The sequence below is a fragment of the Pezoporus occidentalis genome, unplaced genomic scaffold (genome assembly GCF_034315485.1).
Source record: "Pezoporus occidentalis ecotype Australia unplaced genomic scaffold, CSIRO_AGI_Poc_V1 ctg10, whole genome shotgun sequence".
Taxonomy (NCBI): domain Eukaryota; kingdom Metazoa; phylum Chordata; class Aves; order Psittaciformes; family Psittacidae; genus Pezoporus; species Pezoporus occidentalis.
In genome coordinates this window covers 10,594,980-10,609,420 of record NW_026912779.1, presented here as the reverse complement: position 1 = coordinate 10,609,420, position 14,441 = coordinate 10,594,980, and the positions used below count along the sequence as shown (strand labels likewise).

At 42.6% G+C, this 14,441-nt stretch overlaps 1 protein-coding gene and 1 long non-coding RNA gene across 4 annotated transcripts in view; both read right to left on the bottom strand.

Moving 5' to 3' along the window:
- Positions 1–890: 890 nt before the first annotated feature.
- On the bottom strand, positions 891–6,813 carry LOC134160108 (uncharacterized). The gene is made up of 3 exons (XR_009963446.1): positions 6,704–6,813; positions 4,037–4,118; positions 891–1,269 (listed from the first exon to the last, which is right to left on the bottom strand). It is a non-coding gene; the product is annotated as an uncharacterized LOC134160108 (long non-coding RNA).
- A 1,635-nt stretch (positions 6,814–8,448) lies between these two features.
- The window catches only part of SPRED2 (sprouty related EVH1 domain containing 2), a 66,765-nt gene continuing 60,772 nt past the window's right edge, over positions 8,449–14,441 (bottom strand). For all 3 annotated transcript variants that reach the window (XM_062611615.1, XM_062611633.1, XM_062611624.1), the window contains 2 exons: positions 12,510–12,659; positions 8,449–11,358 (listed from right to left, as the gene is read on the bottom strand). In XM_062611615.1, the coding sequence (XP_062467599.1) occupies positions 10,708–11,358; positions 12,510–12,659 (801 nt within the window). In that variant the 3' untranslated portion in view covers positions 8,449–10,707. The remainder of the gene's footprint in view (positions 11,359–12,509; positions 12,660–14,441) is intronic.

Sequence of the window (14,441 nt, the reverse complement as noted above, 5' to 3'; positions counted from 1 at the left end):
GTTCATGTTGAAGCAATCAACTGCTAAACAATCAAATTAGAAGTCTCAATCTAGGATCCAAACATTAACCAATGAGTTTCTAAATCAGAACCACTAAGTTTCTACTATTTGGCTGACTTGCTCACCTGGCCAGACCATGTCTTAAGCAAAGTAGGTCTTTCACTTGTGTTGTTTATGGCTAAGGCTGAATAGATGCCTTTAAATAGGCTGTGATGGCAATTCAGGATGCTGAATTTTTCTGTGTTTCTTTATAGGAGTTGAGAAAATGCATAGAAGAGCTTTGTACAAAGAAATAAACACAAAGAGGCATTTTGGATAACGACCTATGTATTAACTGGGCTCTTAGAAAAATAGCTGCCAATAACTAGTCTCCTAATTCTGTATTTTGGGGGTGATTATACATTACTGAAGGGAGTGGGAAGTTTGCCATTGACCTCAGTGGGGCCAATGTTTTACACCTACCCAGCTAGGAAATACTGTGGGTTTCAGGAAGAAACAAAGACATTCAGCACCTCTCATAGCAAAGCCACTTGTACTATAGAGCCTAAATATGGACTTTACACCTTCATCTACGACACCCAGTGCACCTTAGTTTGTATTCAGAGCCACAGCACAGCCATCTTTCTTTGAAAGTATCTAAGTCCCAGAAAGCAAATATTACAAATCCAGTTCAGTGTCAGCAATCTGACACATAAACAAACCAATAAATTTGCTGTCTTTTCATATCCTCAATCTGTTTTGTGTCTTTTGACACATAAGAGGCTTCAGAGAAACTGTACTACAGTAAGAACACAGTGTCATCCCAACAATAAGAAAATTAAGGTTAAAGAATCCATAAAAGGGGATAAAAAACACTTGCCAGGAGAAGGATTTGAAGGAGACACTGGCATTTGCAAAATGGCTGCTATAGGGCCTCAGCTCTTGAGCATCATTAACTTTGCAGGGTTATCTATATAAAAATTGGCTGGAAAAAGAATCAAACTGTTACTTTAGCACAAGAAAAATCTCCAGAGAAAATGGTAGGAGGGTTGTAATGGTAGGTCAGAGAAATCAAACACATATCAAACAAAAAATCATTAGGCTTAATGAACAAACTTACATCACTGTTACATTCAACTGGATTGTTTTTTAAGAGGCACATAAACTTTCCTGTCAGAGGGGTTAAATCAGTGACAAACTGTCTGATGTTGGGAAGAAATTTCCTCTGCTAGCAGATGATTCCAATACAGAGTTTCTTGTATTCTTTGCCTTTGAAGTATCTGGTACAGGCTGTGGTTAGAGACAGGATATCAGCCTGACGAACCCCAAAGACATTTTCTTGTAGCTCAAAGTTCAGATGGTCACAAGCAGCAGTTGTTCTGGTTAGAAAAAACTATCACGCATTTGCTATAAGTTCAAAAGCTCTCTGCTCAGCACCTGGATTTTCTCCTCTTCGTGCCACATCTTTACAACCACTTCCTTCAGGAACTGGTCATAAAATGTGCTCTGATGGTGACAGCTCTTAAAACATTATGTATGTGAGTGGGTTTGAAAACAGAGCCCTTTCAGGGGTGCTTCTTTGTTATAGGGCCCTTTTCTCATGTATGTTAGTACATAGGCACCTTTCAGCCTTTTTGAATGGAAATTCAACCTAATACCTGAAAGAACCAGTGACAGCTCAAAACCTTCTAAGCTGTCAAAAATGAATGCAAGGTGGCTGAGGGAAGGTCCCTGCCAGTTTGTCACAAGTAAACACTGCTTACTCCTCCTAGATATATTTTTCACTTTGCCATCTGTTATTTTTGAAGGTCCAAGTGAATGAAATGACCTGGCAGTTTGGCACAGGAAAAAAGGTGATAGCAAAGGTGCTAAGGTTAGAACCAGTGATCCTGGGGTCCCACAAAAACTTTCCCGGGCTGTCAGCAGGATGCTCTTACCACTAACTCACCCACTTGCAACTCTGAAGGAGCAGAAAGTGACTTCCACTTCACACACAGCTCCTTAAAGACAAAATTGTAGAGCTGGTGCACTGTGTAGGATAAGAAATCCCTTTTTATGGACTTAGGCTGTCATTGTACATAGTGCCCCTTAGGAGAATGAGGAAGGGAGAAGACCATGGAAAGTACACCTCAGAGAGATGCTAGTGGAAGAGGTACTCTGTAGTGTCAAATCTTGATGTACTGACATCCAAATCCTTCAAACCCTGGGAGACAAATCCTGGCTTAAGTGTATGGGATTTTTGCTACTGACTTAAATGGAGTCAGGGAACTGGGGAATGCAGTCTCTTGCTGTCAAATGTTCTTTTCTTCTCCAGTCTTCTCCTACCTGTTGCTGGAAAGAGTCCATTTGTTTAAAGTCTAAGGAAGCACGAATGCAGCAAATAGCATTGCACCTGTGGTGCATGCTAGAGTTTTGAAATGAAATGTATGTGGTATTTCTTGCTTCCTCTCTGACACATTACAGCCCTTTGAATCTCTCTGCAAAGCAGGGCTTAAGTGTGAGGACTCTTCTCACCCAGCATCCTGCTCCAGGCCTGTGGTACTTCTGGCTACACGTGGAAGTACAACTATATCTCAGCCCTGTGGTAGATGGTACAAACCATATATAAACTTTGGTGCATCACTGCAAAGGCTGCCTTTCTCCAGCCTTTGCACCAAACCCCTCCATTTCAGGCAGATGAATGAATAAACAGGCTTTCCTACTCCCCAAAATGCCATGGTTTCCCCACAGACCACTCACTGTCCCCAGAGAAACAAAGCCACTGACCACTCAGCATGTGACCCTCAAGTCATAGCAGAGCAGATAACTCCTCTGAGCAGAAAACTCTGCTTCATCCTATTGCTTCATTTTCTCCTTTGGAAGCCTTCCCTTTCTGTGGCTGGCTCAACCACTTAATGGGGTTCTGGGGTATTCCCCATGATGAAGACATTCACTGAGGTCTAATCACTGCACAAACAAAGAAATCCTGCAGTGATACCCAACACTTGGGGCCACTGCACAGAAAACCCCATTCATTGTTGCCAAGCCACCAGGGTCAGCCACACAGCTGGAGTTTTACCTGCTTATTTATTTATTTAAAGGGTAACTGTCACTTGGGGTTTTAGCTCATGTTGGCAATTTTTGCTCCAAAAGGATACGCATGCTCACATGCACATACATATATGTGTGTATATACATTTCCCGCTTGGCAGCCAGAGCTGCAGTGATGGTCTGAACGCTCAGAGGCACAGATCATCTGCCCTTCCCAGCAGGAATATGCAGAAACTGCTGGGGGTACCTTAGCTTGAACATCAGGCCCTGCATCAGTACATTACTGTGACAGCAGAACCTTCATTTTAGGCACCCCCCCAAAAAAAAACCAATTAAAATAGAAGAAAAATTAGTGCATTTCTACTTTTGTTTCATATCTGGGGTGAACCATATACCCTGCCTTCAGCCCTAGTTTCTACTTTGTCTTTTTTAGCTGCTCAGTTCTGTGAGACACATTTACTGGGATTTGAATTTTGCAATGTTTAGACTCATGAACAAAAACAGCAGAGTGCTGCTTCTTTTGGCTGTGCACATCAAAATGCTCTCTGTTTTAAGTTGTGGCCAGCACTTTTGCAAATGTGGTTGAAAGTTATACTTTCTAACCTGGCTTTTATCATTGTTCTCAGGAAGTTGTAAAGAGTAAGCACTTTTAAAGTGAAATCACTTGAGTTCAGTAGTTCTGGAATTGAGCTTTTAAGCTTGGAAATGGCCCTCCAGGGCACAAGGATGTTAATGCTCAGAATTTTAGAAGTGCCTGAGCTTTTAGTTTCTGAATCAGGTTGGAGCTAAACATAATGTGACTACCGGAAATCCCAGATTAGAAGATAGGGTACATTTGGGAACATATCAGACTTGATATTCCAGCATTAAAGATCTTGCTGTTTGCGCTGACAAGTTCCCCATCCCTGTTCTTTTTTTCATAATACTGAAATCTCACATCAAGAGCTTAAGCAGATAATAAGTTAACATTGGCACAACACTGAAACAGAGGAAATAATAAGAGTGTGAAAATCAGAAAAATGCTTACTCAAAGTGGTAAGCCCGATAGTAGTCCTGTCAATTCCCTTAAAACTGATGTTGGCCAATTCTGCAGCTCATTGTGACATAACCTTAGAAAATGCAGAAAAAGAAATGTCAGTTCACATTACACTCTCTATATAATTAAGAATAATTAAATATTCTAGGTAAGAATTAAGTTCAAGGCTGTGTATGACTTGGTAATGTCTTAGACATCCCTAAGCCGGCATTAATTCTAGCTCTCCATGCAAGGATACGTATTCTTAACATCAGTGACTCCTTAGGTCATTACATGAATTATATGAGGTCTGGAAATGACTTTGTACTTTCCCTGCCACCTCAGAGCACACATCAGTGCATGGAGCTGTGATTGCTCATGCAGAGAGATGGGGTGTGTTACAGGCCTCGGAAACCTTTCCCTTTACAACCACCCAGAGTGCTGCTGTGAGATCCTGTCTCACACAACATTAGGCAGCAGGCTTGAAATCTAGCAGGAGCCAAACCAAAGGCTGTTAACTCTTCCCAAATGAATTTACAAGTGGGGAATGGGGGAATGAGATGAATGGCATGGGATGGTTGTGCAGGGAAGCAACTAAAAGAATTTGTAGAGATCTAAGTACACCACCCCAAAAATACACACATACTTTCCACCATTTAAATATCTTGTCTCTGGGTGGAAGCCAAACGTTTTTCTATTTATTTCCACGTATGCCACCAAGATACTAAGGGATTTAATTGCCTAATTGAAAATGTTAAGAAAATACCAGAAGGCTGAACATCCTGGAAAAGGACAAGGCGTCAGGAGGATGTTAAGTCACCTAGCATCATGTGGTGAAGAAAGGAAAGCATTTCCTGTTGCTAGTGCTGCAAGCACGCGCTCTCAATCGATTTGTGAAAAAGGCTGCATTTGGTCTGTACAAGAAGCCAAGTTCTGCCTGTGATAAGAATTGGGAACACATGCAGTGATACCTCTTGTTTCCAGGCATCCTGACATCTACTTCCAATTTGCATTTCTAAGTGGAATTAGCAGAGAAAGGAGATTTACACATTCCTTGCTGGCTGGGCCTATTGGTTTGGTTTGTGCTCCATGCCACAAGGCTCTTGTAGAAGCCCAAACCTCTCAGTCGATCTTTAGTGACCGGAGGGATGACCTTTGGATGAAGATGGTGGTGGATTTGTGCTCAGGATACTCCACGCCACAGGTTACTGTGTGACATTACACAAATCATTCAGACTCTCTTGGACTTACTCATTTTCACAACAGGGATAAGTCAGTTCCTCCTATTTAAATTACAGCTCTTTGAGAAGAGTGAGAAAAACTTTTTATTCCTGAGTGACTAAAGGAGGCTGGGTGAGCCCTCCTCATGCAAACATTCTGCCCCTGAAGGCAACAGTGGGCAGCTACAGTCACTCCTGACTAGCTCTTATCTTGATACCTTGCAGGAAAACAGAGCTGTTGTAGCTGGAGGGACCCACACTGGTTATCCCTCACAGTCACCCTCCGTTCACCCTGCAGTTCCTGACCTGACACTGCTTTATGAGGAGAGGCTTGTTAGAAGTATTTGCAGGTTTCCTGAGCGAGCACAGCCAAGAAAATCCTCTCCTTGCCCTCTGCCTCTTCAGTTACACAGGCTACAAGGAAAAAAGCTCACACAGGTGGGACTGCTGTGATAACATTTGTCTGAACCCAAGGATGCCTCCCTAGGAGAAAGGTTTGGCGGTGAACTGGATCAGTGCTGCTCCTGCTGCCAAAGCAGGGAAAGGAGAGGCCAGGAGAGCCATTCTGACCCAGGCAATGGTAGCAGCAGATTTAATGTTGTCTCTTTGCTATAGAATGCAAAGCTGCATTGTCAGCCCCTAAAACTCAGCCTGGGTGAAAGGATGTTGTTCTAAAATGTAATTTGTCTTACGTTTACTAGTGAAATATACGTATTTTTAAAGGCCATTAAATACTTATCCTTGATTCTTGTGGTTGTGAGCTTATATCTGTGTCCTCTCCAAATCTCCTTGATTGTATCCTGCTGAGAGGATAGCACCCATCCCAGATGATCAGCACGAGTAAGTCTGGGGCCTCCACACCAACTAGCCTGCAGAAGGTTGATTGACTTTCATGTTGCCTTGTATCTTGGTGGAGTTTGCATTTTCCATGGATCCAGAGTCCGAATGTGCCATTTATCGGTTCACTTTAGAAATCTCAAGGCATAAGTAACCCCTTTGATTCATAGGTGAAAACAAGAAGGCTGCAGGCTCCAAGATACGTGGCTTAGCCAGGTCTTCTGTGGGACATTCTGAATCCAAACAACCAGGAAGCAGGGTAGAAGTCTTCTTGCCATAGTTAGCCAAGAGAGCATGACGGACTGTGAGCAACAGGCTGTCAGAGTTACTCTGCCCTTGGTTTAGCCGCAGATGGAGCCCACAGCAGCAAAGACCAAAGGATTTTGTGTGCTCCTGAACACAAAACCCAGCCCACCATGCGTTTCTCATGAAGCACACAAAGTTGTTGTTTTTAAATGTATAACAAACATACAGTTGTATAATAAACATACACAGCAATCTGTTTATATAATCATAGAATATTTCTAGAAGTATGTAAATACAAATAGAAACCAATAAAAAGTGAGAGGGGACTCAGGGATCTCAGCAAAGCTGTGGCAAATTAAACACCGAGGTTACTTACGCAACCAATGCGCCAGCCAATGCGCTGGGTGGGTGCAGATCATGCAAAGCAACATTGCAGGGAGCAAACCTTTCATAAGACAATAAATAGTCTGGTGCATGTACTCTTTGTTCCCTTCTTACATGCCACTTGAGGCAGCTTTCCTGTTCAGCAATGGAACAAGCAGCAGCACATAGAAAAGGGAGCACAGCTGGTTGTATCACACTCATAGAATGGTTTAGGTTGGAAGGGACCTTAAAGCCCATCCAGTTCCAACCCCTGCCACAGACAGGGACACCTTCCACTACATCAGGTTGCTCCTGTCTAACCTGCCTTGAACACAGCTTCTCTGGGCAAAAAGTTACCTGCAGTAAATAGAACTGAAGTGGTTGGCATTGGCCTGACTAGCCCCCTTTGAAAATAAACACAAAGATTCTGGGATACTCACCAGATTCCCCCCAGTTTCCTCAGTCGATTGTCTGCAGCCTGGTGTTCATATCAGCCTGGTTATTCCTCTTCCATCGTCTCCAAGCAGGGACGGCAGTGCCAGCCGCCCCATGGCTCTCCCCTCAGCAGCAGCAGCAGCCCCTGGCCAGCCCTGCAAAGCTGCGCTGTGCCCTCAAGAAGCAAGGCCGCCCTTGCTCAGCAGCCATTATCTGCCGCTTTTCTCTCTGCTTTCCCCTTTCTTCAGGGCTGCTGTGCTTATGTGAAGCAATATAAAATAAAAACAGCCCTTGTAATGTATTTAGTTCTGCCTAAAGCAGCTCAGCTGGGGAGAAGGGAGAGCTGAAGGAACCTGGGCTGCTGTCATGGCCACCACAGCCTCCTGGGGCACAGGCCTCTGGGCACCCTCCCCCAGAAGGTGAGAAACACCCAAAAATGACCTAAAAGCCACTTGAAAACAGACCCGCTCCCCTGCTCCCCACTGCGTTTGGGTGAGAACAGCCTGTGCCCAAGGCAGGGAATGTTCACCACCCAAAAATGCTCAATAAATCAAGTTTTTACCTCAGAAACCCCAAGGTTTTGGGGCTGCAGCTCCTGAGGCGTCCCCATTTCCTTCCCCCCTCATTTTCCAGCTGGACAACAAGAAACGGCGTCATTGCGACAATAAACGTCATCATTTTGATATGATGTATTTGTATTTACATGGTACATTTTAAAGCAATAGCTACACTGATCATACATATTAGAAACAATAAAAAAAGAAGTTAAGAACTAAAATGTACATCATACACTTGTATATATATTTTTTGTTTTTTGTTGGTTTTTTGTTGGTTTTTTTTTTTACACAGAGGTAAAAAGGCTTATAAAAATCAATACAACAGGGTTTTAACTTTTAGTATATAGATACAATAACGATGAGGCTTCAGGCACTTTAATTTGTTAATGTGAGCGATAGCTTGGAGAAAAATAAAATAACAACAAAAAAAAACCCAAAAACAGGAAAAAAAAAAAAAGGAAAATTTGGTTAATGGTTTGTTACCACAGATACAAAAATAAAATCTGAATAATTCCTCTCAAATGATCGATGTCAGTATTGCAAAGCTGACGGGGAGAACGCCACACACTGTTCAGCAGCAGTGTGGAAATCAAGGAGCAGTATTTACAAAACAACACCCATTTCTATCATTGTGCCCTTACACCACTGCCTTCACAAACCAAATAACACACGCAGAAAAAATCTACAAGTATTACAAAAAACCCAAGAGAAAAGGGTGGAAAAGGAAGGACAAAAATTAATAATAAAAAAAAATAAAAAAGAGGGATTTTTTTTTTCTTTTTTTTGTTAAACTTTTATTTCCAGACATACAGAAAGGCTTGGAGTATGTCCACTTTACTTAAATAAATAGGGGCACTTCAAGACCGGACAAAAAGCTGTAAGATCTTTTTGTAGTGTTGTGCTTTATAGAGAGAAGATCTTACAGATGTTTGTTTACATGAAACAACTTGGAGAACAGAAATCAAAAGGAAAAGGTTGTTCCATTATGGTTCTTTTTTTTTCCTCGAGGCTGGCTTGATGTTTATTAGACACCATTGAGAGATTTGTCAACTGCTATTAGGCACAAAATACTATTTCATTCAGCAAACCCAGACACATCACCCAGAGCGTAACACTCCATCCCTTTTCCACTGTCATTCGTTTCTTTTTCCCAACCGAAAAAATCCCCAGCAACTGCTACGAATTAAACCTACCAAACTCTATAGTGTATAAGCACATTGCATACTTAATTCATGGTTGACTAAAAAGCTGTGATTAACTCTCAGAGGAACTGTTGGAAATTCCACCAAGAAAGAATGGCAAGCGTTCCTTTTACATTTATTTGGCAAATTAATAAAAAAAAAGAAAATATTCCTCTCTTTTTAAGACTGATGTCAATGTGCAATAGAGGGAGGGAAAGGACATGCGCCCACTGGCAATTTACTGCAGAAAGAAATTATGGCAGGAACAGCAGTGCCAGCTTTGACAAGCCAATCCCTAGCTGCCTCAAAGTATTCAGATTGTACTATGCTAGTTAGAGCTCACTGCGCTAAATCATTTTTATTTTTATTTTTAATAAAAATTATTTGGCTATTCCTTGTAATATATTAGAAAAATACTCTTTTTCCAAGCTAATTACAAGCCTTGTACACAAGACAACATGACATTAAAAAAAAAATAATAAAAAACTTAAAGTAATCTTATCCTGCTGTATATGCACCTTTATGCATCCACTTGATAAATCTGGGTGGTGAACTGGGGAAGGGAAAAGCCAGGGAGACGCTTCGGTCTGGCTCCTGCAAAGCCTCACATGCTTCATCCTACACACAATACATCGAGACATGTGTAAGCATCCGGAGGACTGGGACCGCAGGTCAGGAAATGGAAGTGGTGGTTAACAGCCTGGCTTTTGGTTTTACATACCTGCTTAGATTGCTAAATGTAGTTTCTACTGTGGACGCGTATGTTCTCATGCTCATGTTATTATACAGAAAACGAACAAGCAAATACAATTTTCCATATAATCCACCACTTAATGCAGCATTTCCCCAGAATTGCCATAATAGTGCTTTTGACATTGCATTGTTAGTAATTCTTTGCATAACAACAATTTTCCTCATCTGGAACCTTAGTGTTTTATTCACAGATCATTACATGGCTGGCTAAGGAAGAAGTTCCCTTTCTTTTGGGCAGAACTCTGAAAAAAACACAGTTTTATTTTTCCAATGTTATTTAGGGAAAAAAGAAAACCCTAAAATTTAAGTTTCTCTTTCAAGTAGTGGTCTGAAATGATTACAGGTAAGGAGAACTACCAGATCCTCAATGGCTATGCGACTATGGTAACTGAGCCTTGCTTTCTGTTCACAGAGCTTTATGAACAGAAATAATTCAAGATGTTTGCTCAAGGAAATGACGATGGACTCTAGAAGAGAAACTGCAGCTTAGATGGCTATTTTTGCTTTGGAAAACAGAACAAAAAAACCCCAAAGAAAACCAGTGACAGAAATACTGTGTTGTGGTACAAGTTTGTTACTAGCACACCTTCTATACACACACAATAACTTGACGGCAAGTTAAAATATCTTCCAAGTGAGATTTCAATTCACTACACCACCCCGTTTCTAGAAATGCCACAGCTTGCTAACACGCTGATGGTACCACACAAGCGGAGGCAAGACGGACACAACCTGGAGATGTTTTACAATCCACCACCATTTAAAGTTCTTTTCTCAAACTCATTTTAACTGGAAAAAAACCCAAAACAAAACGAAACAAAACAAAAAAAAACCAACATGTACAAGACAGTCTGTTTTGATTACAGATTAATAATACAAAAGTCTATGCTGTAGGTTAGTTAGTTAGAACACTTGATGAGCAAATCAATGCAGTGTGAGCCCCAGACGACCAAATGTAAAGTGATCCGAACTGGTGGTTTCTGGATGCTGTTGGGCACAGTGGCTGCATCAAAATGAGTGATCTCAATGCTCCGAAACCAATGTGTTCCTTGAACTACAGAAAAAACGTAACACTTTGAATGCATCTGTAGTCATCCAGCAGCTTTATGTTTTCCACCACAGCACCTGCACATGACCCCACAGTGGTAACAAGCCCGAAGCGGCAAGTAACAGCACATACATGGAGCAATGAAAGACAAGGCGATAAGGGCCATCCACCGGAGGCAAAACATTTCATCACTGGTGTCACACGAGCAAGGATCTGTATAGTCTCCTTCTGGATCGGACATACAGTGATAGAGCATAGTGTCTGCGCACCACATACAGCTCACTCGATGGATGCAAGTCTTGACGCGGTCTGGAGCATCCTGGCATTGACCCCGTTTGTTCTCCTCATGGTTGAACATGTCCCTGCAGTACACGCACCGTGACCTCTCCCCATCTTCCTTCCGCCTGGGCTTAAACTTGACAGGTTGAGTCTTTATCACAGCACCCTTGATATCTTCACCCAGGTCAAAGTCCGAGTTGTCTACGTAAGGATAAGTGTATTCGTGTTTTGAGGCCTCACTTTTGGCAAAACGTACGTAGGAGTCCATGTCATCAGGATCAAAGTTCTTTCCCCGTGCTGGGGCATGGCGATAGTCCTCGTATCCAGTCATCCAAATCTTTTCCCGAGGATTGATGCGCACTATCTCCTCATCATCATCTGGAAAGTTGACGTGCCGATAGGATCGCGGTACTGACTGTGGAAGCAGGGATGAAGAGGGAGAAAAGAATAAGGTCACTTTGCTATCGGCAATCACTGCCTCCTTGCTTATCTGAAAAGCCAATATTTAACAATTTCTTCTTTCCTTCTTTGTACACCCTTCCCTGACGAATCACAGAGTCTCAGCCTTTGACTGGGGAATAAGAACAACTGTCACAAACCTACAATGGTCTGTGTGCACATCATACAGCATAAAATACTAGATCACAGAATGGTCAGGGTTGAAAAGATCATCTAGTTTCATACCCCTGCTATGGGCAGGGACATCTCACACTATGTTGCCCAAGGCTCTGTCCAACCTGGCCTTGAACACTGCCAGGGATGGAGCACTTACCGCTTCTCTGGGCAACCTGTGCCAGTGCCTCACCACCCTCACAGTAAAGAACTTCTTCTTTATATCCAACCTGAACTTTCTCTGCTCAGGTTCTGACCCATTACCCCTTGTCCTATCGCTACAGTCCCTGATGAAGAGATCACAGAATCATAGAATAGTTAGGGTTGGAAAGGACCTGAAGATCATCAAGTTCCAAACCCCCTGCCATGGGCAGGGACACCTCACACGAAACCATGTCACCCAAGGCTCTGTTCAACCCCGCCTTGAACACCACCAGGGATGGAGCATTCACAATATCCCCAGGCAACCCATTCCAGTGCCTCACCACCCTTACAGTAAAGAACTTCCTCCTTATAGCTAACCTAAACTTCCCCTGTTTAAGTTTTAACCCGTTACCCCTTGTCCTATCACTACAGTCCCTAATGAAGAGTCCCTCCCCAGCATCCCTGTAGGACCCCCTTCAGATACTGGAAGGCTGCTATGAGGTCTCCACGCAGCCTTCTCTTCTCCAGGCTGAACAGCCCCAACTTTCTCAGCCTATCTTCATATGGGAGGTGCTCCAGTCCCCTGACCATCCTTGTGCCCCTCCTCTGGACTTGGATCATAGAGTAAGCCCATTTATTTATTTATGTATTTATTTATTTTCAATAACTGGAAGCAATTTAAAGCTAACCGAGAAGGAAAGGGGCAGAAAGGAGATGGGGTGGTGTCTTTTAGGCTTGTGGGGGGAAACCCAAACACCTTAGCTATGGCAGACACAGCTCTTTAGGTGGCAACACTGGAAGAAACCTTACTTGTTCTAGATGGTAGTGGTCAGAGCTATAATGGTCGTGAAGGTGTCCACGAGTGCAAATTCTTCGGTGTTCGCAGGATGCAGGAGAAGCCAGAGTTCGCACAGGCTGTTCCCTTTTTTGAGAGGAGTTAGAGGAGCTGTCTGTAGCGTTCTGTTTTAAATGGAAAGGAGAGGAAAAAGTCGTCACACATACAGCTGTTACTGCACACAGTATTAAAGGAGATGTTTTACTACTCACTGACTTTGTGCACACCTGCAATGTAGGCAACACCTGACAGCAGGCAGCTTCATAAAGTTTCACATAAAATACTTGAAAGGGGCAGATCTGTTGCCAGGCCATAAAAGCTGTCGCCACACACATGGAAAAATAATATGCCATAGCCTACCCCTAACATATTTACCCACACCACTTGTATTTGCTTGGCATGCTATTTGTTACACTGGGCACTGAGAGATGACGAGTGTTCACACCAGAAACTACCTCTGAAGAGCAAAGTTAAACTCTGTCAATTGATGCAACTGTGTAAGTCTTGTGGACAGACTCAGACTGCGCATCTGTATGCCCAGGCTGTACCCTGATTGATAGCTACTCAGGCTACAAAAAAACCTGGCAATTCTGTTAACCTGCAGGCATCCCATTAAGCCAAAAACTCCCCTACAAGTTCTCAAAACACTCACTGAATTCCAGTTCATCACAGGCTACTTGAACAATCAGCTTCCTTTTAGAAACTTCAGGGACCTTTCCCCCCCTTCCCTTTGCACATTTCTAATGTGCAATGAGTGTTACTTGTATTTTTATACATCCCTGCCTCATGGTGACCGCCTTCTTTAGGTTAATTGGCTACATCATTACACAACAACGATCACGAAAGGGTGAAATACCACACAATAACCTGGCATTGCCAATACCTGCAGCTTCTTAATCTATGTATTTTTCTTCCTAGAGAAGTACACAGTGGGGTACTACTCTTAGCCACCCTCACTCCATATTCCTTCCTTGGTTAAAACTGTTTCCATGCGATACCCCGACATTCAGGATTTTACCCATTAATTCTTTTCATAGATCGCTTGGGCTTTTTTTGTATTATCATGAGAGGACCACTGTTAAATACGCTAACAGACCATGAGCAGGAAAAAGAGCCTTCATGCATCAGAAGAGCTGGAACACTGCACTAAATACTGGTACTTTGAACTACGAAAAATCTCCACCCCCGTCCAACGAATAAGCTGTGCTTGAGTCAAAGGGAAAGGTTTCCATTTGCCACAACAGTTAGCTAGAGACGCAACCTCCAGAGCGGAAAAAAGTTGTATCGGTAATGGGAGAAGACTGGTTTCACCTGAAAAACCTTCTCTCCTTGTCAAGAATGCACCCTCTGAATGTTATTTTCCAATGAATCGTACTAGACATGTCTCTTACTCCAAGAATACAAGAACGTTCATTGTGGATATCTGTTTATTCTGAAAACAACGCTCTGCAAGACTTTGTCCAAAGGTGAGAACACCTTAAAGCATTACAACACAAGCCAGATGTTGATCCTCTTTAACTGGTACAGCACTTAAAAAGCACTGCACTCCCAACTTACTTTGTTGAAAGCAAACACACAGATCTGTTTGCAGTGTGATGTAACGCCAGGCTGCGTTATCAGAGAGGTGCAACAAGCAGAATGAGTTCCGAATGGCAGACCCGCCCATTAGGAACAGACTTTTAATGCATGTGTTTGTTTTGGTTGTTTTTTTCTCCTTCTTTTTTAAAACCAGTTTGTAGAAGCAGAACTCTAAAGGTAGCTAATGCCTGCCTAATGTAACTGCACTGATATTCAGGCTCTTTATGAAAAGTGGTTTGATCAACTCAGTCGTCGTGACTTGTAAGACAAAGGCACTTCAAATCTGGCATTTAAACCCTTCAAAGACAATTCTTGGAGGACTTTAGGTC